Source organism: Empidonax traillii, unplaced genomic scaffold (genome assembly GCF_003031625.1).
Source record: "Empidonax traillii isolate 1590-97213 ecotype Southwest subspecies unplaced genomic scaffold, ASM303162v1 scaffold1201:size224149, whole genome shotgun sequence".
Taxonomy (NCBI): Eukaryota; Metazoa; Chordata; class Aves; order Passeriformes; family Tyrannidae; genus Empidonax; species Empidonax traillii.
In genome coordinates this window covers 10,333-36,248 of record NW_020956394.1, presented here as the reverse complement: position 1 = coordinate 36,248, position 25,916 = coordinate 10,333, and the positions used below count along the sequence as shown (strand labels likewise).

Below are 25,916 nucleotides of genomic sequence, written 5' to 3'. Positions count from 1 at the left end.
TGACAGCACCGGGGAGGAATTCTCTGCTGCAAGGACCAAGCGTAGACAAAGAGGCTGTCTAATTTTCTCTTTGTGCAGCCCAAATCTTGTGGGACTTGTGTACATCCATGCCCTCTCTACCCTGCACAAGGGAGCGTGTGTCCTGAGGACAGCGTGTTGTGTCTTGCTCACTCTGCTGATGAGCCTGTGAGAGACCCGCCAGAAGTGAATTAAATAGGTCTCTACTTAATTATATGTAATTTTGTTAATCGTCTCTGCTGCCTGTCTCTCGCTGGCGTTACAGAAGGGTGCAAGTCCCCTCTGCCGCCCGTTTCTGTGCCCCAACTTTTCCTGGGCTCCATCCCTCGCAGCTCTGGCTACCGCCGGGGGTGCAGCGGTTGAGCCTTGCAGTTCTCCTCTTGCCTTCTCCTTTCAGTCCGCTCTTCGCGTCCCTTCCCCGGGCAGCACCGAGGCACCTCTCCCTGCAGAGCCAGCGTGCACTGGGAAGCACTGGGAGCTGCTGGGAGCTGCTGGCAGCTCTGCCCTCCCCGGGGGAGGAGTGGAGAGCGCTACCGTGCCCCCGGGGGTCAGGACCGCACCTGGGCCCCCTCCCCTGGCTGGGGGTCTCGGCCGAAGCCCTGCCCAGCCCCGCCGGGGTCTCGCCGCACCGTCTGGGCTCCGTGCTCGGAGCCGGCCCAGCACCCGCCGCCCGCATCTGCTGCAGCCAGACGGCTGAGGTGCCCCCTCCTCCTTCTCGTCCTCCTCCTCCTCCTCCGGCTGCCGGGGGAAGGTCTCCGTTCATTCCGTACGTGCATGCGGTTAACCCCTTCCTGCCCTTCTCTCCGCCCCCCCCTGCCCCGCAGCCCCGCGCGTTCCCCGGTCGGCTCCGCCACCCTCGCGCTGTAGAACATTGATTTCCGCGGGTGGGGACGGCTCCAGCTCGGGGCTGGTGTCCCCCAGCCTGCAGCCCGTCTCCTCCGCTCCCCGCTTGATGCCTTTGTTGGTTTTTTTTCCTCTCCCAGAAGTAGCAGCGAAACGTCCCGTCCTGCCTCTTTGGAAATGGGAAATAATTGCTCCCCCGCCTTACCTCGCCCATCGCATCCCATATATAGTCATATCTACGGTCAAATGGCAGGCGGCAGCGAATGGGAGGGCTGCGCTTCCCAAAAAAAGCCGGGGGGCAGTGAGAGAGGGAAAGGGGTAGGGACGAACGGAGGAGGGAGGGAGGGAAGAAACAAAAAAAAAACGCAAGCCCTTTCCAAAAAAGTATTGGATGTCTTGAGGAATGCAGTCAGCCCCCTGGGAAAGTACATATCTGTGAGGCGCTCCGTGCCCGCCGCTTGCACTCGGCCGGCGCCCCGTCCCGCACGGACCAACTCCACAGCTCCGCTCCGCTCCCCCGGGGGCCGCGCCCGCGTCCGGATCGGGGCTGTCCCGCAGCTTTCCAAGTCTTACTTTCGGGAGCAGTTCGCGCGGGGTCGCGCCCTAACCCACCGCCACCATGGATGCCATCAAGAAGAAGATGCAGATGCTGAAGCTGGACAAGGAGAACGCCTTGGACAGGGCCGAGCAAGCCGAGGCGGACAAGAAGGCAGCGGAGGAGAGAAGCAAGCAGGTCTGCAGCGGGGGCCTGGGAGCAGACAGCGCCGGGGCGCAAGTTTTTCCAGACTCCTCTCTTTTTTTTTTCCCCCCTCCTCCTCTTCCCCCCTTCTTGTATTCCACCTCCGCGCCCCTGCAGAACTGGTTGAACTTTCCCTAAGGCAGAGCTTCAGCCTGGCAACCCCTGGCTGGAGGTCCCCGGGTGCCGGGTAGGAGGTGGTTCCCCCTGTCCCCACCATTCCCGCTGGGGAGCGGGGCCCGGGAACGGCCGCGTGGCCTCTGTGCCTTTGTCACCGGGGACGGCGTGGAGAGGCTGCCTGGAGCACCTCGTTAGCAAGGGACAGACGGGCAGCCCCTTGGCAGGGCACACTTTAAAGCTGTGTTCACCCATACAGCATCACCCGGTAGACTTGTCCGATTCCAGCTACCCCCCCCCCTCCGTCCTCCTCCGGATGCACGTCCCATTTTCCTGTCCTTCTCCAACCCCCCTCCTTTACACCTGGGGCTTTATTCGACTGGGGGAGGGGGACACACGTTGTTTGCACGTTTGTGGGAGATCCTGAGGGAGGAAGGGAGGGGGATTTACAAATTGATTTCCCGCTTTCCTAAGCCCAGGGAGAAACATATTTGTGCGTTGTATTTCCTCTTGTGCACCTAGTTAGAGGATGACATTGTGCAATTGGAAAAGCAATTGCACGTGACGGAGGATACGAGGGACCAAGTGCTGGAGGAGCTGCACAAGTCTGAGGACAGCCTCCTCTCCGCAGAGGAGAATGCTGCCAAGGTATCGTGCCCTTGCCACAAGCAAAGAGAATCTAACTGTCTCTCCTTCTCTCTCTCTTTCTCTCTGTCTGTCCTTTTCTGTCCCTTCTGCACCCGCACTTCTCCTTTTGCACGGTCACGTTGCCTGCTGCACCTTCTCCTGCCCGCCCTCCCCTCTGCACCACCTTCACCCCTGTCACAGCTGGAGGACGAGCTGGTGGCTCTGCAAAAGAAGCTGAAGGGCACTGAGGATGAGCTGGACAAATACTCCGAGTCCCTTAAAGATGCCCAGGAAAAGTTGGAACTGGCTGACAAAAAGGCCACAGATGTAAGTTACCCCCAGCCCTTTCACCACAAGCCCAACAGAGAACCCACACACTCCCTCTGCGCAGGACAGCCAGGACTCCTGCCTGCTCCAAAGCTTTGCTGATGGCAGGGTCTGGGCACCTCCTGGGCAGGGGGGTGGGAAACACAGCACTGCCTCCTTGCATGAGGTTTGCACACTGTCAGAGGCATTTGATTGGGTTTCTGCTCACTTGACATGTGCTTTTCATGTGTACTTGCTGCTGTAGATGTGACAGTAAAGAAGGGTGGTTTATCTGTTCGGGTGATGGGAACAACACTGTCTTGATAGTGAAACAGAATCAGAGAGTTAATAGCAAGTAGATCCAGGAGAGGGAGATCCAGAAGAGCAAGGACTGCTAGTTCTGTCTTAAAGAGAGCTGTTCCTAGGCATGCATGTGTTAGAACTGCTGCTAGATACTGTTTTGGCTCACTGATCTCTGAGATGAAAGGTCCTCTCCTGGTTGTTCTTTTTTTTTTTCCTGGAAATCAGTGGAACTGTTTCTCTTGTCAAAGAAAATTTCAGTCTTGTGTGACAGAAAATTGTCTGGAAGATGACACTTGGTAGTTTTGCAGTTCAGAGGACAGCGATCCTGGGAGCAAGCTGGGAGATATATATAGCTCAGCACTTTATATGGTAATAAGGCAAGAGCTTGTGCCTCTCCCAGGCCCTCATCCCACCCACCTGTCTGCCCCTGACATCATTTAATGTAGTATCTTTCTCTGCAGTTAAGGTCCTGGCGTCTCTTGCTGCTGGTGGGCAACTTGATTCTCTCTGAGTAAATCTCAGGTCTGAATTACAGGAATAGGTGAAACCACAGCATATCCAAAGCCATGACGCTCCTCCTGCTCCTGTAGCTCAGCTTTAAAAATCAACCTCAAAGCCATAATAAAAAAGAGTTGCCACAGATGAAGCAAGCAAAGGATTTCAGGGGGAGGAAGGATACTTTCGGAAGGGGAAATGTTGCAAACGACAACTTGGCGTGAAAGGCAACGTGCTGTTATCTTCTTTTACTTTTAAAAGGAGGACGGGACAGAAAAAAAATTTAGCTTCAGTGTTGGCAATGAAGTTGTAGAGCTTTGAAAGAGAACTCAGGAGCTCGGCAAACAGAAGCGTGCCTAGGAACGGGGGAGAGGGGTTCTGTCTAATGGGGATCAGATGTCTGTGCCTGTGTTCACTGCCACAGAGCAGAGGCAGCTCCCGAGCAGGACGTTTATTTAACTTGTTCAAAGGAACCACATATAGATCCAGGGGAGATATTCCTTATAAGGAAAAGTATGCAGACTATTTGGAAATAGCTTGCCTAGGATGAAGGCAGGAGAAATGCTACTAGATTCCCATTTTGAAATGAAGGATCATCCTAGCCAATCCCAATGCCATTTTCCAGTGCTGGAAAAGAGCGTTTGGAAGCTAGTTGAGGGCAATTTTATTTGCAGTCTTCCCTCAGGTGGAGGGTAGGAGATGTCTGGCTTGTTTTCATCGAGGTAAATGCTGTATTTATTTGTATGCGTGGAATATGTCTGACATTTTAAGGATGTATTTATCTTTTGACAAAGCAGAGTATCTTTAGGGCAGTTGACCCAGTATTTGCCTTACTAGTTTGGATAGTTCCAAGCCTTAGGAAAAAGACACAGGCAGGGAGGGAGTGCCGGCTCCCTGGGCCGGACTCGCCTTGCAGGGGATGAGGAAATCTTCCCTCGCGGTGTGACTCATGTCCCAAAAGCGGGCACATCCCCGGAGCCACCTCACCTGGGAGGGGGCAGCTGCAGCCCCCTCTCCCCTCCCGGTGTCTCAGGAGCCAGGCCGGGTGCAGCATCTGGCGGGTTGCTCGGTATGATTTTATTACGCCCATCTTGGGGCGGTTTAGAGGGGGAAAGGTGGGTCCTGACCCCGGGCCCGATCCCGGCTCTGAGTCCGGGTTCGGCCCGCGGAATCCCGCGCGCTTCGCCGCCAGGGGGCGCTGCTGCCACAGGGCACCCACCTGGAGCGGGAACCGACGGGAGCGGCACAGCCCCGGTACGGCCCCGACCGGGAGCGGCACGGACCCGGTACGGCCCCGACCGGGAGTGGCAGAGTCCCGGTACGGCCCCGGTCCAAGCCCGACCGGGAGTGGCAGAGTCCCGGCGCAGCCCCCACCGGGAGCGGTACTGCTCCGGAGGGACCGACATAGCCCTGGTTCATCCTTGGCACATCCCCGGCCCCGCAGCGGGACCGGCACAGCCCCGGTCCATTCCCGGCCCGAGCGGGAGCTGCGATGCCCGGCTGGATCCCCGACAGGACCAGCCCATCCCCGGCCGATCCCGGCCCGCCCCGCCGGCCGTAGCCGGTCCCGCCCCGCTCCCAGCCCGGTGCCGGCCCCGCCCCGGAGCGCTCGGCGCGGGGGGACTTCCGGGGCCGCGGCGGGCGGAGGGAGGCGGACAGGGCTGGGCTGGGCCGGGCTGGGCTGGGCAGGACGGGCAGGGCGCGGCGGGAATGGCGGCGATGAGCTCGCTCGAGGCCGTGCGCAGGAAGATCCGCAGCCTGCAGGAGCAGGCGGACGCGGCCGAGGAGCGGGCGGGACGGCTGCAGCGGGAGGTGGACCAGGAGCGGGCGCTGCGGGAGGAGGTACGGCTGGCCCGGCTCGGCCCGGCTGGGGGGGAGCGGGCGGGGGACCCTCGTACCGCGGGGCTCTCCGGCCCTTCTTCGGCGGCTCTTCCCTGCGCGGGCAGCCGGGGATGTCTGCGGGCCCAGCTGCTGCGAGGCTGGGTTTAGGCGAGATGTTTGCGATTAGGTGCTTTGTGTCAGGTTCTGAGCCAGCTTTCGTGATTTATTTCCCCCCCCCCCCACAAGCCCTAGTTCTCCTTTGCCATTCAGGCGAGCTCATCTGGGAATCAGCATGGCGACACTTGGGAAGTTACGTACCTGGGGCTGAACCTGAGATGGCCCCGGCACCTGAACGCACAGCAACGTGATCGGGTGCCTAAACAGCTGTGCGGGTGCTGCTCCTCACAACTGCCTGCTGGGATGGGAAAGGAGCAGCAGGCTCGGGTTTAGGCAGGGATGAGATCAGGGGTGAACAACTTACAGAGCAGAGAGATGTATTATTGGTGGCAGTCACAGCAAAAAAACCCGGTAGGGCTGTTGTTTGTCTTGCCACTGACCTTGGGGAATTCTAGCAGCTGTAATTTAATGTTTCCTGCTGTAAAACATGCAGTGTCCTTTGAGGCGGTTTTGGTGTCTTATGTGGTTGTATGAAAGAGAAGCAAAAGAACAACTTTCTTGTGTACTTTATTGCAATAGAAAAAATGGCGATTATTGGATTTCCTTAGAATATGGGGCTTCCTGCGCATTCCGGGCAGCAAGTTCAGAGGAAGAGCCTGCTGATTACTTGCAGGTGATCTTCCTGACGGAGCAAAATATGGCTACTATGCTTGTGTAACCACTGCATTCTTGCAGCTCACTTGGCATATCCATTTTTTTCGGTGAAGGACCGTGTCACAGTCAGTAACTTGTTTCATAAGACTTTCAGTCTTTAAAATAACTTAAAATGGGATGCTTTGCTGTTACACCTTTTGTGGCAGGAGGAGTAGTGGCTGGAGAAGTGATGGTAGCTTGCTGGTGAAGTCTTCCCTTAGGAGCCCAGCTCCATTGCTCTAAAAGACCCTAAAGGTTAATGTTTGTGTCTTCCCTGGCGTTGGTTTATGTGGAATTCTGCAGAGTGCATTTGCACGGTGTTGAGGTTTTTGTTTGGAGGGGTCAGTGCTGGGGTGGATCAAGGTGGAAAACTGAACTCCCAGGCACAGGTAGATGTGTGCCTTCTTTACAGCGAGGTTTTTTATTGGTGCAGCTGTTATTTCTGCCTGCTTGAGGAGGGAGGCTTTGAGAGCGTTGCAGGAGAGAGCAGAGGTGTGAATCTGACCCTTCCCTCGGTGCAATCCTTCCATGTACAGCATGTGACCAGCCAGGGTTGTTATGTGGGGTTTGTTTTCTTCCTGTGCAAGGTACAGACGGCAAACAATGAAAAAACTAAAGCTGTGGCCAAAACGCATCACAGCCTACAGCTCTTGATTGTTAAACCAGATCGTTAAAAGTTTCAAGACTGGGATTAGCAGTTATTGCCTTAAAAAAAGAATCCGTTCTGTCTCCAGGCATCTCAAGGGGCTGCTTGGAAATCACTTTTTCAAAATGCATTTTTCGTCCTTCTTTTGGAAAACAGACTCTCCCTTGCAACAGTAATCATTAACACCCGGTGGTGCCTTAGCCGTGTCATCGCTCACTGTGGAAATATGTGGGGTGTGAGTGGTGTGGCAGACACGCAGGAGGCTGTGTTTGTCTGGGAGCTCTGGGAGTGCCCCTGAATGTCACTGGGGGTTTTTTCCTGCCTCGCCATATAAGGAGAGAAGTCCTGCTCCGCAGAAGAATAACTTGGGCCATATAAGGCTGGTTGGTAAATCCTGAGTGAGTTACTGGAGCAGGAAGTAAAAACTTGAACTTTACTCACCCGGTGTTTTCGAAGCGCGTTGTGTGCTCTTATCGTGGTGAGGAGTCTGGACATGACAATAATTAACTTGTACCATAGTAAATTTCCCTAAAGTAACGTTTGGGAAAGATTATTTTCTTTTCTTAAACCAGAAAGTTCAACTTCTTGCTATTTAGAGCTGGAAATCTGGAAAGACAGGTTTGGATAACACAGAGCAAAATATTCTGTATTCGGATTAATATGGATCTCTAAGAATGAAGTCTCTTCTGGTTCTCCATGTTCACTGCCGATATATATTCATGTTCAAAGACACATTTGCTTCCCTGCCTGTGTGTTGCTTTCAGTCATTCTTTCAGGGGCATTGTTACTGTCATGTCAAAGGTAGTTTTACTTGTCTGCTCTGCAAGTTCCTCCTCCTCCTGTTACGTACAGCAGAATTTTCACTGCAGCCAGCCAGCTGCATCCAGCTACCTCTGGGTAGAAGAGAAAAAGTACCAAAGTGATAAGGAGGTTACCGTGAGGAGGCTGTTGCAGAACTTACTCTGCAACTTTAGCAAGGGTGGTTTTGAAGGTGTCAGAAGGAAGGGCTTGTAGTGATAAGAGGCAGGGGAGTTGCAAGGGTTATATAGAAGGTCAAGTGAACAGGTAATCATAAAGAGGCAAACTTAGAAGGAGTTTGAGGATGGCACTATGGGGAAAAAAAAACAAAAGGAAAAGGTGTTTTAAGTGGTTGTTGCCTGTACCAGGGCCCTTCTTGAGATGTAACCCCTGCTGGTGCCTTTTTTATGAGCTCTTGCATAATTTGCCTGTAAATAAAACTTTAGGGTACTCAGGCACTTCTTCAGTGTTCTCCTGCCCTCTCTGTGGCAGCTGTCCCATGGCAAATGCTGATCCAGGTGTGTTTTTGTTTGGTTATGCTGAACCCTTCCTATGGAACTCCAGGAAATACTGGGACAATTCTCACCAAAATGTGGCCGAAGGTCACAAATAAAGGATTTGTGATAATAGAAGACTCATGAGCAGTTTGTGTTGATTTAACAAAAAAAAAAAAAAAAAAAGGGGAGGTCTGTGATTAATGTCTGCAAACACAATACAGGGAATATTCAGGTAAGAGTGCATAATTCTCCCAGTGCAGTTCTCTCTGGTACAGATTGTACAGTCCTTGATGTGCTTCATTGAAAGGAAGCATTAATCACTTTTTCCTCTGTTAAGCAATAACTTCACAATTGAGTGGGGGCATGGACATCCATGTGTGGGGACTTCACGGTGGCTGAAGCCAGGAATTCAGGGAGTGCTGTTACCTGGCACTAGCAGGTAAAGGGACAGTCTTACAAGAGATGATGTGTGCCTTATGATGAACTCATTTCTGTTCTTGCTGTGCTTAGGCTGAGAGTGAAGTGGCTTCTCTGAACAGACGCATCCAGCTGGTTGAGGAAGAGTTGGACCGGGCTCAGGAGCGCTTGGCCACTGCCCTGCAGAAGCTGGAGGAGGCTGAGAAGGCTGCAGATGAGAGTGAAAGGTGGGTGGGGCCACTGCTGGATGGATCGTTACCCTCCTGACAAAGATCATAATTGCCAGGGTGTGGGCTGGGGAATAAATGACACCACTCCTGTGTCTCTGAACGGGTGTAATCTGCTCTTCCCTCATGTACGTGGACTTCAGTTACAGCTCGTCTGGAGGAATGGCCAAAACATGTAGGCTTGAATTCTTTTTCAGGGGTAAAGGTGAGGTTTGAGTGGGGTAGGCCCTGTGATGAATCATGTCACATCCTGTGAAGGCTGGCTGACCAAGCCCAGCTTTCTGTTTGGATGACAACTTCTTGTGCTGTTGGGCAGTTCTTGATTTTGTGGTGGGTAGAAAATCTCACCTGGAGACAGCACAGTGCTGGAGGAGGCTTTGATTCTCCTGTTGGCAAGACTAGTACACGAAGGTGAGCAAAGGAAAGAGGCTTATGATTTCTTCAGATTTCTAGAGGTCCATAATGTAAGCTGGGAACTCAACATTTGTGACTTTGGAAGATCTCCTCTCTTCTATAAATCGTATTTTTTATCTGTGATAATACCTTTTATGGTGAAAGAAGCCCACATACCCTGCACATGCATTTCTGCCTCACTAACTACACAGCCTGTTAAAGACTCACAGTGTGTTTTGAAACACTGAGAGAATTTGGGTCAGATGTGCAACACTCAGTGTTTGCTGTGGTGAAGGAGTTGAAGTGTGCTTATGCAGAGCACAGGTTGCTCCAGTGCTGTGGAGCTCTGACGTGGCAAAGCTCAGGGGAGTCTGGCCCATAAACATGGTCCAGTCAGTCCTGCAAGGGTTTTAAGGTGCTGTTTCATGATAAGTGTAAAAGCACAGATGTTTTCAGTCATCCTGTAAGGTCTTGAGAGGCAGGACCCTTTTATTTACCCTTCTGTAAGATGAGTTTTCATTCAATTTAAAATGAAAAAGGATAGTACAGCTGAACTGTGGTTGAGAGAGCTGAACAAATCACACTTGCTTTCTTCCTAAGACATGCTTTGTTCTTTGGAGTTCTGGAATGTGAGTGCACAGGACTAGATTTATGGTGTGAAGGCTCAACCGTGTGATGTGCTTCATTCACCTTAGTGCAACTGCCTGCAAGTCTCACTCCGCTGGTAGTGGAGCTGGAGATAAACTGGCAAGCCCTGACCGTTGCACTTGCTGTTTTTCACATCTTCCAGAGGAATGAAGGTCATTGAAAACAGAGCCCAGAAGGATGAAGAGAAGATGGAAATCCAGGAGATCCAGCTCAAAGAGGCCAAGCACATTGCTGAAGAGGCCGACCGCAAGTATGAGGAGGTGAGTTCCTGAGGGCAGGTCACCTCTGCCTCAGGTCCACCAGCCTGTGCCTGTACCTGATTTTTTTTTTACCTCCTTTGCCCTTTTAAGTTCAAAGGATCACAAACACCACTCTCCACAGCTGTGGAAGGAGAAATGGGCACCTGGATACCTCAGGGGACAAGGTGGCAGGAGATCTGGGCTTAGAGCTTTGTGCCAGAACGTGTCAGAGTATTCCCTTGGCTCTGAGGGAGAAAAAAGATCTATTTTGAAGTCACTTTTCAGTGAATGAAAGACAGGTCTTGAAAAATGCCAGATAACTAAGACTCAGATGAATAATGAAGATGTCACAGAATCAAAACTCATGTGTAGACCAAAGGAACGAGAAGAGGCCCAGCCCCCTGCTTAGCAGGTTCTAGAACAGGTGACCTGTGCTGCAGCAACATCATCTCTGACTGCCGGGGGGCTTCTCTTGCAGGTGGCTCGTAAGCTGGTGATCATTGAGAGCGACCTGGAGCGGGCTGAGGAACGCGCTGAGCTCTCAGAAAGGTGAGCGCTGAATGCCTCCTGTGAGGTGCTGCAGGGTGGCTGTAACAGCATGGACTGTTGGCAGGACACTGTGTGCTCAGCTCCAAGCTACCTCGTGCTGGTTCGCTCAGTTACTGTAATGGTTGAAGTAAACCAAGTAAATGTGTTGTTTGTGTTTTGTCACTGCATGCTGGACCTGCACACTGATTTTGTGAATGGCTTTTGTGCATTTCATGTGTTCACTAACAGCCAAGTCCGACAGCTGGAAGAACAGTTAAGAATAATGGATCAAACCTTGAAAGCATTAATGGCTGCAGAGGATAAGGTACTGGCACTAATAAACAGTTCCCAGGTTTAACTGCAACCCAAGCCTTTCAGCTTCCATAGCTGGTTAGCTCACTCAGTAGTAACAAATCAGTCCTTGCTATGCTCTTCACTCTCTCTGCATCTTGCTTTGGTGGTTTTCTTTGGTCTCTGTTTTTTGTTTATTTATTCATTTTTACCTTTAAAACTGATCTCCCGTGCAGCCAAAAGAAGCTGAACTGTCTGACGTGTAAAAGCTCTGTAAACGTTTCTGTGTAAGCCAAGGGCTGTAGATAAATTTCTGTCTGGTCATCGTCTTAATGTGCACTTTAAAGTGATATTTGGCATCACAAAGAACCGCTTTCAATTCTGTGATGGATCAGCTGCTTTTGAGGCCGTCCTTTTGCCCCGTAATTGTTTTCATTTTTCTCTATCTTTTCCCCCTATTTTCTCCTGTTTTCTTTTGCTTGACTGAATCTTCCATCCGCCCCTTTCCTGCCTTCCCTCCGAAATAACAGCAAATGTGCTGAGCTTGAAGAGGAGTTGAAAACTGTGACCAACAACCTGAAGTCGCTGGAGGCTCAGGCTGAGAAGGTAGGATAGAGACTGTCGTGAGAATGTCCCTTCCTTGTCACCTGGCCTCTGGGGTTTCCTTTGTGGAAATGCTGGTCACTGCAGCGCTTCAGCAGGGCCATTGTCAGTAGAAGCACTTGGACTCACTGCTCAGTTCACATTTGGCTCTCACTGGGGTACAGAGCATCTCCCAGTTCCAAATAGGTCAGTATTAGTTGGCCCCACGTTCTGTTAAGTGCTCTGACAGGATTAAATATTATTTATAGCATTACCCTCCACCTGGCATTGTGTACTAACGTTCAGTTTCTCCAAAAAATACTCCTCTTTATAGAAAAAAACTCCTACTAATTCCTACCTGGAGTTCCCACCTTCTTGCACTGGAATACATCTCAAGTTTGACTCCTGTAATAAACTGCATTACCACAATCTTGTAACTGGAAGTCATTTAGTTTTGCCCATATTAATTTCTTGTGCACACGTGATTTGTTAGTTTCAAATGAGGGGTTTTTGGTATATTTAGAATACCTGGTCTAATACCAGTGATCTTCTTTTCTAATTACAGTACTCGCAGAAAGAAGACAAATATGAAGAGGAGATTAAAGTTCTGACTGACAAACTGAAGGAGGTAAAATTAGAGCTGTTTTTTGCCACGTATCTTCTAATGGACGTTTGATTCTTTTAATGTAAACGCTGCTTTGCTTTAAGGGTGAACACACCCTTTTGGAAACAGTTTAATGTTAAATGTCCCTCCTAAAAATTAGCAGATATTTACCTCCTCTCACTCTGCTTTGTTGCCCATCAAGCTGTTGCTGTGTGTGTGTTTCCTAAAGCAGTGTGTGTTTGTCTTGACTCCAGGCTGAGACCCGTGCTGAGTTTGCTGAGAGGTCGGTAACCAAGCTGGAGAAGAGCATTGACGACCTAGAAGGTATGAGCTTCTGGATAAGAGCTGGAAATACACAGCTCTTATTCTGCTCTTGGGGGAAGTTGTGGTTTGGGTTGTTGTTTTTTTTTATTACCCAATTCTGCTGACTTGTCCCATTTGTACAAATAGATCTGCCTGAGGAGTAAAATAGGCAAAACATTTTCCAGTTGAAATATATTGATAACTTAAATGCTTCAGGTGCACAGTGTTTTGCTCTTGCCTGTTCCTTTTTCTCTCATGTTCTCAAGACTCCTTTCGTTTTTTTTTTTTTTTTGCTGTATACTCTTCTACTTGGAGGTATATAAATGTGTAGGGTGAATGATCAGATGGTAAGTGTTATTATCATCTTACTAAAGAGCTGTGTTATGTTTGCAGTAATTAGGAATGTAGCAAGCTACCCTAATTTAATCCGAGTGTGGGTCAGGGCAGGCATTTTGGGACATAGAGCAGTTGTTGGTTTTCAGTAAAGTTAATAGATTCTATACATAATCCAAAGGACAGCTTGTTTAGCTTCAGAGAGTTCATGTTAAGGTTTTGATTAAAACTGCCAGGACTGCAGCAGAATGGTAGAATGTGCTTCCTGTCTCCAGAGACAATAATTCAGTAGGGCTCTGTAATTAGAAGTTAGATGGAGGTTACTATTTAGATGCCTTACACCAAGTCTAGGATTTTAAGAAGCTTAATTGCTTGGTGTGGCAGAGGGCTGTGGAGTACCTGGGTAGCTGCTGACAGTTTGTCATCACTCAGGAAGGAAGGAAGCAGAAAAGAAGGATAAGTGTTTAGCAGGAACAAAACTGGCTGTAAGAAGCTGAGTTTATACCATCACACAAAGCAGAGCCCCATTTCTGACTCTTTTCTCTCTTGCTCCCTTGTGCCCTCTTGATGTGTATTAAAGCAAAAATCCAGGGCAGCAAAACGTGGGGTTTTTTCCCCCTGTACCCTTCCTTTCCTTGGTTTTCTCTGTATCCCAGGTTGCCCCACTGGCAGTGCAGTTAATCAACTTCTCACATAAGACTGTTCACCACTGATTTTTTTTTTTTTTTTTTACTATTCTCTAACGTTGTGATTTTCTTCCATGTTGTCTGTCACAACACCTCTCTCTGTGCACTCCTCCCTTTTCCTGCGGCTCCTGGACGGTGTCCCCTGCCACCACCTCCACCTTGCACCCACGGGCACGCTCCATCCCCTTGCACACCTGCCTCCCCTGGGGCACCATTAGATGAGCTGTACGCTCAGAAACTGAAGTACAAAGCCATCAGTGAGGAGCTGGACCACGCTCTCAATGATATGACTTCCATGTAAATGTCCTCCCAGCCTGTCCCCGCTGCCGCTTCCCCGCCCTCACTGATTGCGCGGTGCCGGCTTGTGAATCGGTCCCCCTGCGCAGGGGGAGCCTCGTTCCTTTAGCAAGACTTAGGTGTACAAAATACCATGAACAATTTCTTTACCGTGGCAAAGCGGGGGTGAGTGTTTGTGCCTAGCCTGGTAAATCCTCATGGTCATTTTGTAAGCTCGTCGTCCCTCTGTCCGTCGGTGCCTGCAGTCCGTGTGTCCTGGGGTTGCCCTTCCTTTGGAGCTGGGTTTGTCCTCTCAGTTCACCTCTGTCCAAGCACTGTCTGCCAGGCCCCTCGTGTTCATTTTACCAAAGAAAATTGCCTTGGTCTGCATTGTATTTGGAGGGCGCTCTTCTGCCTGCTGTCACAGTTTGGCTCTGGCAAAGCTGCTACAAAAACGTCCAGGAAATTTAGATTTAGCTGCATTTATTAATTTATTATTTCTTTTAGATGGACACTTTCCACTGTCATTAATAAATAGAGAAAAATTAATTCTCTGTTTATTCATGACAGTGGAAAGTGTTTATCTAAATTCCCCTAACTGCTCTGAAAGTTCCACCTGTTATCACTAAATTACAAGCTCAGAAATGGAATTTAAATACTTTGTCATTTAAACCCATAAAAGTCAACATTGTTTGACCAGTTCATTGGTTTCTTCTGCATGTTTCCTGGACAGTAGGAGCAATTTAATTTGCATAGACCAAAAACGTGCTAACTTGAGCCAATAAGGATAAAAACCCAGTGACAGGAGAGCAGGAGAGTGACCAGCTGTGAGGTGTGACGGGTTCCTGCAGTGTTTGGTACCACCTGCCTTGTGCACTCTGACCTGAGCTCAGCTGTGCCACAGCCACCTTCCCCCTGCTCACCCCTGGCACTTGCATGAGCCCTGCCCGGCTGGCACGGGAGAGGGGCAGGGCTGTGGCTCTCAGGGGCGTGGGAGGTGCAGTGTTTGGTCCCAGCACTTCCCTTTCTCGGCATGATTTCCACAAGGCACAAGGTTTGCTCGGAGTTTGACGTGTATTTTGCGTGCACCTGTATTTTAAAGGGGCTTTTTTTCTTCGCGTTTTTCCATCCCCGTGTCTGTTCCCTGCTTTCCTCTCTCCCAACATTTTTAGTAGAGGCCTAATGTTGTCTGCTTCGTGTGCTTTGATTTCCTTTTTTGTTTTTAAATCCCCTCCCAACATATGCTTTTGCTCCGTGGTTTTCCAAGCAGATGGATTTCTCTTTTCCTCCTCTGTGTACAGAGATGCCAGTATTTCTTCAATTTGGGATATTTCTAAATGGAAACCAGACTTCAAATTATACTCTGCTGCTACATGAGGACATTCCAGTCCCAGCATGGTGTGCTGTTTCTCTAGTGTAGTCCCTCAGCATGCCGGGCTCTGCTGTGCAGTTGCTGCTTTTTTGGAAGTCTTTACTGCGCCTTTTTTTTTTTCATTCTCTACCTCATCTCCCTTTTTCTTTCCATGCAGATAATTTTCTTTGCTTCACTTCTCCCAAGACATCCTCCTCGGGTTGGATAAAACATCTCCCCCAGCTGTGGATGTTTCATGGGTTCATTGTCCTGTCCTCTAGCTTAGCTGCCTCTCTTCTCTCCACCTGGCTCAGAACATGCTCTGTTTGTGCTCTGCTGTACAGAAACCACATTTCTCCATGTAAAATAAACATCCCAGCTGTACTCCTTTCGCCATTCCCTTGCCTTTTATTTATTTAAGGAACTATTTAAGTTATTAATAAAAAATGCTCCTTTTTTTTTGGCCCGCAGGGATTTTTTATTATTATTATTTTTTAATTTTTTTTGGTGGTTTCATTTTTTTATCTGCAAACACTTTTGCCTGAACGTTGACAATGCCAAGCCACTGAGAGCAGTCTGTGGGATGAGAGCTCTGCTCTTGGTGTCAGAAGTGACCGGTTATTAGTTGTTATCTTAGTTTCTCTCAAAACATTATGATGCAAATAAAATGACGAATAGATGTAATGGGAATTTTTCCAGTTGTTATTGTTGGGCCAAAATCTGCAAGGACACTTCTTCCTTGGGGTCACTTGGTCGTGGGAGCGTGGCTGAGAGAACAGTTACATCCTTGACACCACATTTTTCACTTTAAGGCCTCAAATTTGCTCCTTGCTTGGTGCTGAAGACTTCTAGTCTTTATGTATGGGTGTTTGTTCATGAACTTTAAATATTTGAGACAGATTTAAAGAGACAATATCAAACATTTTAAATTCTTTTTTTTTGTTTGCATCCAAAAATAGCCCTTGAATTGTCTTGCAAAGAAGTTTTCCTTCTTTCACCCCTAGTTAATTCAGCAGACTTGTTGCTTGCTAACTTTTGGGGGGTTTTTTAGAATGTGTTTTTCTTGAGTGGCATGATAGGATTGGAAGTTCATCAGGGAGGGTTTCGTTAGTTTTCCACTCTCGGGCTTAGTTCAGACTTGCAAGTTTGAATTGCAGACTCATGAGAGGTGTTTCCAAACTGCAGTAGGAAAACTCAGGATTACGGTATTAATGAAATGATTCTGCTGCAGAGTGGAACGTGGTGGATGTCAGGTTGGAAAGCCTGAACATTGGCTTTCAGCTGATTTGTCAGTGCCTAATTAAGGATGAAACATTAAATATTGACACCCTGGGGTTTTTTGTACTATTATTTGCAACCAGGGAGTTTATTGCCTTATTTTAACTTAATTTACTTTACAATGAAAGGAGTTATTTTCCTTTTCATACTAAAGTGAATCAGTTTAAATCAGATTCTGGTCACTTTTTTTATATTGCTAAAGTTCCTCAGTTACCGAAGCTAAATAAACTTATTATAGCTAAACTATAGTTTTTAACTTGTAGAATAATGGAAATGTGTCTTTCTCGTCCATCTTCAGGATGATTCAGCAGTGCAGTCTAGGCTGTTTCTTAAGAAAAGTAAAAAAATGGCAATTTTTACCGTAATAATTTCGGACCTCAATGTTTCATTTTCCCCAAGGCAAGCATCAAGTTCTCAGTTCAAATGTCGTGTTTGAGTAACAACCAAATACACTTGGCCAGAGTGACATTTTAGTTACTCTGAGGTTCTGACGTTTTTTCCCACGTGTATGTGACATTATCCTGAGGAGAGAGACGAGCCCCAGTTGTTACTGGTGCAGGCCCAGAGCTGTGAAATGTGCCCTGGTTTCACTGGGCTGGCTGTTGGACTTTGGGCTGGGGAGGAAGCTGTGAGGAGTGTTACTCACCACACAGGCACGTCCTGCAGCCCAGCTCATTGCACAGCTCTGCCTTTGCTGTGTGCAGTGCCTGCAGGGGAAGGCTGTGAGGAAGCTTGTGGAGAAGAATCAGAACCAGTCATTTCCTGGAGGGCAATAATCTGGGGTCGAGAGGTCAGGAGTGCAGTTTGGACCTAGACTGTTGAGGAGAACACACAAGACAGTGAAAAGCCATGGTGGAATGTTCTTTCCCTCTGCAGAACTGTCCCTAACTGTGCTGTCACAACAGAGTCCTGGCTGTTCTGTGTGCACATGAGTCGTCCTCTCTGTCTGCTGTATTTGAGCAGCACAACTTCTCATCCCCTCCATTTCATTTTCACCAAATGTGTGGGTCTGTTTTCTTGCAGAGCACAACTGGGCAATTTAAAGTTATCAAAAGGTGCTGATGGCAGTAACAGGAGTATATTTTCCTACCCAAAACAGCCTTTCAGCCATCAGCTTCCCTCGGAAGGGCGTGTGGGCTGAGTCAGACTTGGGGGTAGGTGGCTCCTGGCACCTCCTGCTGCTATTTGTGCTGGTTGGGGTGCAGTTGCTCTCCCTGCACTGACAGATGAGGTTCCACCACCCCTTAAAGAGTTTGCAGATTAAAATGGCACTCATGGAACAGATCTGGCACACACTGTACAAGAGACTAAAGCAGGGTTTGGTGGCTGTTGGGATGTGGCTGCAGCTCTGTTCCTGTTGCAGTTGGTGTCCCACAGCAGGATTCTTAGCCATTTCCTCAGCTGGTACAAAAGCTGTTCCTTGGAGTAGCTGTGTAATTACTAGAGTTGTAGAAACCAAGGTAAAATGTTTCTCTGTATGTGACTGAACTGTCTGTCATGTGACCAGTTTCTTTATTAACTCTTATTTAACTGTTTTCTCTGTCTAATCTGTCTTCATTCTGCCTCTTTTTTTCCCTTCTAACCTGCTTGCTGCCTGTACAGACCAACTCTACCAGCAACTTGAGCAAAACAGTCGCCTAACTAATGAACTAAAGCTGGCCTTGAATGAGGATTAAACCTTAGTGTGACCATACTGATAACTTGGTTAAAAACACCTGCTGCCAAACTTTCTTTAAGAGCAAATCACTGAAAGTAGAAATAAGCAAGAAACCTAGAAATTGATTTTTTTTTTTAATTTTTTTTTCTATTTTTTTGAGCTGTTGATGATGTGGTAAATGAATATATGAAATTCTCAGTTTCTCTTGGGGAAAACATGGAAATGCTTCCTGTGGATGAGGCTTTTCACTGTGTGTGTGCTCTGGGGGAGCACGAAGCTCTTGGCTGTGCTGTGGCTTCTTTCCACGTTTCAGCCTTTCCCTGAGAGCATCCAAAAAGCAGCAGCCTCAGTCAGGCACTCAGATTACCTGACCACATGAATTGGCCCTGGGATTTTTTTTTTTTTTTACTAGAATTAGAGAAAAATATTCAGCAGGCTGCAAATTTGTGTACTTCCAAAGCAGCTTTTAAAGGATCCTTGCAGCTGTTTCGTTGTCTGGAGACTCTGATGCCGTAACTTTGGCATTTCTGTGAATTGGGCTTGTATTTATTTGACTTGAGGGGAAAAATTAAAAAGCATGGGAGCTGCACCTGAAAATCCTGATCAGTTTGAAGGTATGCTTGCAGTAGTGTGAAATGACTATACTGGATCCTGGTAGGATGCACCTCTTAGAACATTGTGCTCATTTATTGTATTTAATGCGTGTGTTAAATGACTGTCCTTTGAGAGTGTGCATGCAACATAAAGCTACTAACTTCAATTTGATTTATTTTCTAGAAGAAGTAAATTTCTTAAGGGTCACTTCACTGAAGAAGAGAATATTTCTATTTTTTATTTTGTTCTTTGCATTTCTGAGTTCTATGGAACTTAAAGTATGGCTCTGCAAAGAACTTAATTATTTTCTCTATTGCTACTTTAAAAAATAATAATAATAATGTAAAAAAGCCATTTGCCATCCCACATTCCTATAAGCAAAGAGCTTCCAGAACGTGCAAGAATTGCAGCTCTGGTGGCAGCGCATTTTCTTAACAAATGCAGCTGTAAACAGTTCCAAACTCGCATTGCTCGTTGTTTGTTTAATTAATTTGGGATTCTCTCTGGTTGTGTCGTCTGGGAACGTTGGTATTTATGAGCATGCACATTTCTTAACTTCCTAAACCCTCTGAGAGCAGCGATGATTGCATGCCTTCGTGTTCTGCGAGTCAGTGCCTCCAAAGAACTGCTATTCACGTTGTAATTTTCTAATCCCACAACAGAGAAAGTGGCACATGCCAAAGAAGAAAACCTTAATATGCATCAGATGCTGGATCAAACTTTACTGGAGTTAAACAACATGTGAAAACCTTCTTAGCAGCAACCACATTATTTGTCTTGTTATTTCTACACCTGCTTGCCGTGAAGCCCCATAAAACAATGTCTTTATTTTAGTTTCACCACAGTCACCAGAACATCTGCTAAATTCCCAAGCAGGGGGTCAGGGGAACACCAAACCGGGCAAGCCGTTAATGCGGGTTAAAGCTCCATTCCATTCTGGTTTAAATGTGCCATTTCCCACCAAAAATGTTACCTACACTCTGTAGAGAGTTCAGCAACTCCGTGTGCTTAGTCTTGGAAGAGTCCTGGCTGTGGCAGAAAGTGTCCCACCCCAAGTGCCAACCTCACTTTGTACCCAAGAAGAATGATGGGTGTTCCAGAGAGATCAGGTGGAAATGGTGCTACTTTTCGAACCAAAGGTTCCGCTGAAACCTTTTGTTTGATGTCAGACAAGTCAGGAGTTGTCCAGCACAGGTAACTTATTTTTTACCACAGTTTTACTGATCTGTGAGAATTTGGACTTTCTGTGCCTTCCAATTCAGTAAAAAGGAGGTGTGGGAGCAACAGACACAAGGGAAGGCTCCTGGAGGTTTTAAATTGTGTTCTTGCAACTCGATACAGAAGTGTAGGTCAGCATTTCACCTTGAGCATTCATTCGATTGTATTTTTCATGTTGAAATGAAAGATTCAATAAATTCAGGACAAAACATGAATTTGGAAGAGGTGGTTTAAAAATGTTATTTTATTTGTGTGGATTTCGGGGAGGGGGAGGAATTTTGAAACCGATATTCGCCTCACCTTTTTTTTTTTTTTTTTTTTTTTTTTTTTTTTTTTTTTTTTTTTTTTTTTTTTGTTTTTTCACACTTTCTTTGAGCAGTTTTAAAAGTATACCTGTATTGTAAACATTGTATAATGATATGAAATAAAATGCACATTTTAGGACATTTTTTTTTTTAATTTGGCTCTCCTGTGATTTGTTTCTCGTGACGTGAGCTTTCTGTGTGTACAGCCTGCCCGTGTGCAGTGTCTCTCTGGTTGGTACGCTGGGATGTGCTGGTGGCAGGCTATAAAAATGCTTTTTGGACAGATGTGGCTCTGCAGCTGCTGGGAGGGGCCCTCTGAGGGCCTGGCGCTCCACTGTGTGCCCAGGTGGGTGCAGAATGCAACTGCCCCCTAACAAATTATACAGCTTTCCAAAATTATTCACTGTTGACCCAGATTGGTTTTGGTCAGAACTCCTCCGCGTAAATGAGTCCTAAAGGCCTTGCTCGTGGAAGAACTACCCTGTGTTTGTGTGTCTTACCTGCTAATCTGGGTTAATTTACTGGGATACTGTGATAAACCTTCCAAAGTCACGAGTCATGTTCCTGAAGATCCTTTCTCACTGCTGGTGGCTGATTTCTACGTGTGGGTGTCTTTGAATTGGGAGGTCTGTCAGTGGGCAACTCCAGAACTCGAAAAATTAATTTTTACTGCTTCTTTTCCTGTAGTATGCTGCTACAAAGTTGATGCTGCCCATCCTTCCAGCAGCAAGGAGCTTGGCAGGAGGCAGGTGCAGATAACCTTCCAGCTCACCAAAGAATTTCCATTAGTGGACCCTTAGCAAGGAACTGAAGAGAGGTGACTTTTTCAGCTTCTGGTGAGAGGGTAAAGTAATACAAAATAACTTCAGGTTCAGTGGGAGTCAGAGAGGGAGGATGTACTGGGGCAGGTCTGGCTCTGTTTGATGTGTTACAAAGGGGGGAACTTGCCAGCACTGCAAGCTCTGAGGTGACCGATTGGCTGTTCCAAGCCATCCCCAGTGGAAAGGATCAAATCCCTGGCTTCACCTTTCCCTTGTGTTTTTGGGAAGCGAAATACACATTACCAGGCTCCTGCAGTGCCTCGTTGTGGAGGCTGGGAGTGCTCGGCTCCAACCAGCAGTGGGGCAGAGGTGAGTGACTCTCATCTTCATCCTTCCTTCCTCAGCACAACATCAAATGTCTGAGACATTCTGAAAACTGAGCTCTGAGAGCAGAGCTTGGGCTGGTGCTGCTGGATCATTGGGGCGCTGCCAGCAGGGAAGGGCTGTGTTGGGAATGGTTTGTAGGGTAGGGCTGTGCTGGGAATGGTTTGTAGGGAAGGGCTGTGCTGGGAATGGTTTGTAGGGTAGGGCCCAAGGCCACCCAGAGAGTGGAGCAGAACAGAGGAGCTGTTGGCACCGGGCCAGGAGTCTCACTCAGCCGAGCATGCTGCCAGCTCTGCTGCGGTGCCTTTGTGGTCCCCTGGAATGTGCTTGGGTCCTGAACAATGTGTCTGGGTGAGCCCAGACCCTTTGTTTGCTTCTCAAAATGGCTTGTTTTCCAGGAGACCACAAAGTGCTTTGTGGTTTGGGGAATCTGAGCCCGGCCCTGGCTGTGTGTGAGGTGAGCAGCAGGCTGTGGTTGCTGTGTCTCTCGGTGATATCGTGTCGCTGTGAATAGGGTGAGCGTGTGCGAGCAGGGAGATAAGAATTAATCTGAAAAGAATCTGTTTGCAGACTTCCCAAAGTGCTGTGCTGCAGATGAGTCCAGAAAGCTTCAGAGGAGGTAAATCAAGGCTTTCCAGTTCCGAGGAGGGCTGAAGGCAGCAGTGAACATAAGGGTACATCACACCAAGGGCTTTTCTTGCTGACGAGCAGCAGACACATAAATAGATGTAAGGGTCTATTTGCTGGAGTAGGAAAAGCTGTTCCTACCGTACATCATAAGCCACTGCCCCTCATGGATTCTTTGCATGCAGTGTCTAATCAGACAGGCTCAGTGAATAGAAAGCATTGGCTTGTACAAATAAATCAATTGAGCTCTGATTTAGCCCCATTCCAAGCAAATGGGCATCTCCCTCTTGCAGCTACTTTGCCTGAACTGTGAACTCTAAAAACTTGTTAAATCCCAGAGCCCTGTGTCATTCACCGTTCCTCAGGATGGATATCCAGGTTTGGAGGATACTCACCCTTTTTTCCAGTGCAACCCCACGTTTGGCAGTTTGAAATACACGGTAATTGTGCAGCCGTGCTCTGTAATTGCCTGGGTTGTTCTGTGAGTTGACCTCTCTCGATGAAACGAGTGGTTCTGGGAGCCCCAGAACTGGCAGAACCTGCTTTCTTGCAGATTCCTGTCTCATGGCTGCTTGTAAACTTGCAGTGAATTATTTTCCAGATACTGAGACGCTTGTGTTGCCTCTTGGGATTTCTCTGAGGTCAAACAATATGCAAGACATGCTGCAGGGTGTGCCTTTCCTTCCCTCAGGACCCTCGGAGCCTTGCTCTGTCCGTCTGAACGGTTCCTTACCTTCACAAAATCTGCAGAAATCTGAATTTATCTTTTACGGTTCTGTGTGGTCAAAGCCAGGAGTTGCTGAATGGGATGAGAGAGATAAGAAAGAAAAGGAATTTACATTAAGAAACGAGGTTAAAGCTCTGCCTCTGAGGGAGCACCTGGGTGAGCAGTCTGAATCTGGAAGGTATTATGCACATTGACCAATTTCTGCTGTCATTGTTGCCACTTAAAATCTGGATTAAGTTGTCAGACTTCACTCTGCTGTTAATATTGTAGGAATATCTGCTACACTGGGCTGTGACTGCTGTAATGTTTGCAGTGGCAGCAAAGAAGAAAGTGATTAGCCAACTAAAAAATTTAAAAATGGGGGGGGAATACTTTTTACATGACTCAGCACTTGGAAAAATAGAGTATTTTTCCCTCAAGTGTTCCTTTGGGGATTTTTTTTTTTTATTATTTCTGTGGGGTTTTAATAATATATAGGAGCAGCAGTGAAGGATTAGGTGGGAATTGCAGCAAGGAGGCCAAAGCAGAGGAAATAAGGATAATGCTTTTTATCCACACGGAGGGCTTTTTGAAAATGCCCACAGGAACAGTTCTTTGAGCAGAGGGAAGCTGTGCAGCTTGCTGTCTTCAGTGTGTGTGCTGTGGTTCTTTCCAAGGTACAGAAAGTTTGCATCATCTCCTTGGCTCCAGCTGCAAACCCATCTTGGTTTCCTGCAAGCCACAGCCCTGCCAGTTCCTGAGCTGCTGCTGAGAGCTGCACAAATGCAGGATACCCCTCACAGTGCCAGCAGTTTAGGGAGCAGTCTGGATAGTCCAGTGGGGAACAGGAGCAGGTAGAGGCGTTACAGGCACATAAAAAAGCCCCTCACTCCTTTCCACTTGTTCTCTCCTGACTCATAATGCACCAAAATGAAAGGACCTGGTGTGGTATTTTGGATTTGAGTCTTGTGGCCTTTAAGGACAACTCAGCACTGGCTCCTTCCTGTCTCTCTGCTGGTGTGAGGAATAGCTGGATAAAGATTAAACAGCATCTTTTTCATTGAAAAAAATAGAGCAAACACACCCAAACCCCCGAAGTCCTGCAGATCCAGCTGCAGCTGCCACTTCCACACGTCAGAACACCCGGCCAGGAAGGGCTGTGTGCAGCAGGAATATGTGGATCAGGGGTATAAAGGGTTGCAATGTGCTTGGGGCCAGGATCCTGCTAAGTGTTCTGAATGTCTTGCATTCCAGGGCCTGGAAGACCAGGATCTGTTCCTTGGGATTGTTCCTTTTGTGGATTTCATTTTCATTTCTGCCCCGAGATTCCAGCGGGAACGTCAAGGCAGAATCCATGTGATCTGTCCCAGCCAAAGCTCATGGCAAACAGTGGATAAAACTGGGGTTTTTTGGGGTAAAACCAGCCAAGTCCTGCCCCTACTGATGGCTGACTGTGCCACTGGGGAAAGTCATGCAGGTCTGGTGTCCCTGCAGTAGATCTGGTGAAAGAACACTGAGGATGGTGCAGCTGCAAAGCTCTGGTGAGTTGTTTTAACTTGGAACACACCGGTATTGATGGGAACATGGAGGTCTGTGGGAGTTCCCCGTTTAAAAATAGAGCATTTCTTTGCAGGTCCACCAAGAGCTGTCATGGTTTTTGTTGTTTTTTTTTTTTTTGACAAGACTATTACTTGGAGAAATAGCCTGGGAAAATGCTTCAGAATCTTTCCTGGATTATGTGGGTTTTTTGCAGCCAGCAAGGATGAGCCTGCCAGACTTCTTTCCACCTCATCTGGATTGCTGTGCTACTTCCTTGGTTTTTATTGCACACATGGAGACTATGAAATAGGATAAAAGGATGATGTAATTCGTGCAGGCTGTCCAGAAGAGAAATAAAAAGTATCTGCAAGATTTACTAGGTGAGAAAGTAGCCAAATAAAGGAAACAATAAGATAGAATTGCACATGGGGGCTAAAGGCCAGTGGGGAGGGTAAAGACAACATGAAGGGGATGTACAGATGAATGGATCCTCCCCCTCCAGATCCTGCCCTGTAGTTAAGCCTTGTCCTGCTCCTGGAGCCTCCTCCTGTGTTTGTGCAGCCACCTCCTCCCTTTGCCTTTGTTTGGCAAAGCCCAGGTAGCAGGAAATTCTTTGTCACCCCTCACCTGGGTTTAGAGTATGCAGGAAATTTTCCCATTAAAACCTTTTCCCTCAGTGGTTCTTGCCCCACTGGCAGAACCTGGGTTTAAGTTTCTCTCTGTGCTGGGACTTCAGTTTGAACTCCCTTAGCCAGGAAATCGCAACACTTGAAAAAATACAAATGCAAAGCCCCCATTTTTTGCTGCTTTTCAGCAGTTGGCAAACGCGTAGCAAACGTGTGTGTGCTTTTATTGCCATCACACCCTGCCATGTCTGAGGGCAAGGCATTCCCAGGAGATTAACGACTGCTGGGAAGGATTGTGGATGCAAGAGTCAGCCCAACTAACACCCCAAACTGGTTGTTAGTCCATGGGAGGTGCTCTGTGCTGAGAGTTCCTGTCACAGATTGGGATGAAAAGCACGTGGGCTGCATGTCTGTGTGTGGAGAGACAGAGATTATTGCCTTTCTGAGCAATTAATTATTGGCTGCTCCCCCAGCAGTGGAGGTGCTGCTGCACTGGGAGCACTGCAGGGAGAGCTGGGAACAGGGAGCCAAAGGGCTGACAGGAGGGGTTTACTCTGGATTCACTGTATTTGTAAATGACTGCTATTAACAGTTGGGATTTAATTAGAGGGAATCAATGAAATGCAGGTTTCAGTGGAGTGCAGACTGTGTAGGGATTTGTGCCGTTTCAGCTGAGCTGGTTCAGAGATCATTTTGCCACCCCCCAGGTGCACAGGGGACTCTGGCCATGCACTCACGTGCAGGGTGTGCAGCTCAGGCCTCCCTGTTTGACTAAGCCTTGGTCAAACAAACACTTCCATTGGAGCAAAGTCTGTGTTGTAGAATGGAGCTTCAGGAGTCACTTCACAGTCAAAGGTTCTCTCTTGTGTCAGAGCTGCTGTGAGGTTGGGTATGGAGGTTACAAACCAAAGGGCTGCCCACAGGGAGGGCTGCAATGCTGCATTTCAGCCTCTAAAGAAAAAGACTGATGTTCAAAGGCACTGAGCAGATGGTTGTGGTCTGAGTGGGGCACCTGCACACTTGCTTTAAAGTGTGAGATTGCAAAAATCCATATTTAAACTACTGTAAACCCAGAGAGCTCAGAAATCTGCTTGCCCAGCTCCTCTTGCCTTTGAATCATTAATGAAGACATTACCCTCTAACAGCAAACCTTGTGTCACTTGGAGTTATAGACACATCTCTCAGACAACATGGGCATTTCTCTTTGCTTCTGTTTTATTTGCCTGGTTGAGAACCTGCAAGGGCACAACAGTCCATGTAAGAAATGCTTTTCACTCACACCTGTGGTTTAAATTTGACAGGCACCAAGTCGAGTAGGAACTTGTT

General features: G+C 47.9%; 1 protein-coding gene across 6 annotated transcripts; it reads left to right on the top strand.

Moving 5' to 3' along the window:
- The first annotated feature begins 1,270 nt into the window (after positions 1-1,270).
- LOC114069160 (tropomyosin alpha-1 chain) lies at positions 1,271-19,864 on the top strand. 6 transcript variants are annotated; one of them, XM_027905767.1, is made up of 10 exons: positions 1,271-1,594; positions 2,543-2,668; positions 8,528-8,661; positions 9,845-9,962; positions 10,420-10,490; positions 11,291-11,366; positions 11,908-11,970; positions 12,201-12,270; positions 13,487-13,565; positions 15,074-15,289. In XM_027905767.1, exons 1-10 carry the CDS (start codon positions 1,481-1,483, stop codon positions 15,075-15,077), a joined length of 855 nt encoding a protein of 284 aa, XP_027761568.1. In that variant the 5' UTR covers positions 1,271-1,480; the 3' UTR covers positions 15,078-15,289. The 6 variants fall into 6 exon arrangements, with proteins under 6 accessions (XP_027761568.1, XP_027761571.1, XP_027761570.1 ...); XM_027905770.1 differs by lacking the exon at positions 11,291-11,366 and adding an exon at positions 10,719-10,794 and having other exon boundaries at positions 15,074-15,262; XM_027905769.1 differs by lacking the exons at positions 13,487-13,565; positions 15,074-15,289 and adding an exon at positions 19,087-19,864.
- Positions 19,865-25,916: the final 6,052 nt, after the last annotated feature.

Coding starts and splice junctions, on each gene's coding strand:
- LOC114069160 (XM_027905773.1), top strand. CDS start 1,481: ATGGATGCCATCAAGAAGAAGATGCAGATGCTGAAGCTGGACAAGGAG. Junction 2,669..8,527: donor CTGACAAAAAGGCCACAGAT/GTAAGTTACCCC, acceptor TGCTGTGCTTAG/GCTGAGAGTGAAGTGGCTTC. Junction 11,367..11,907: donor TGGAGGCTCAGGCTGAGAAG/GTAGGATAGAGA, acceptor TTCTAATTACAG/TACTCGCAGAAAGAAGACAA.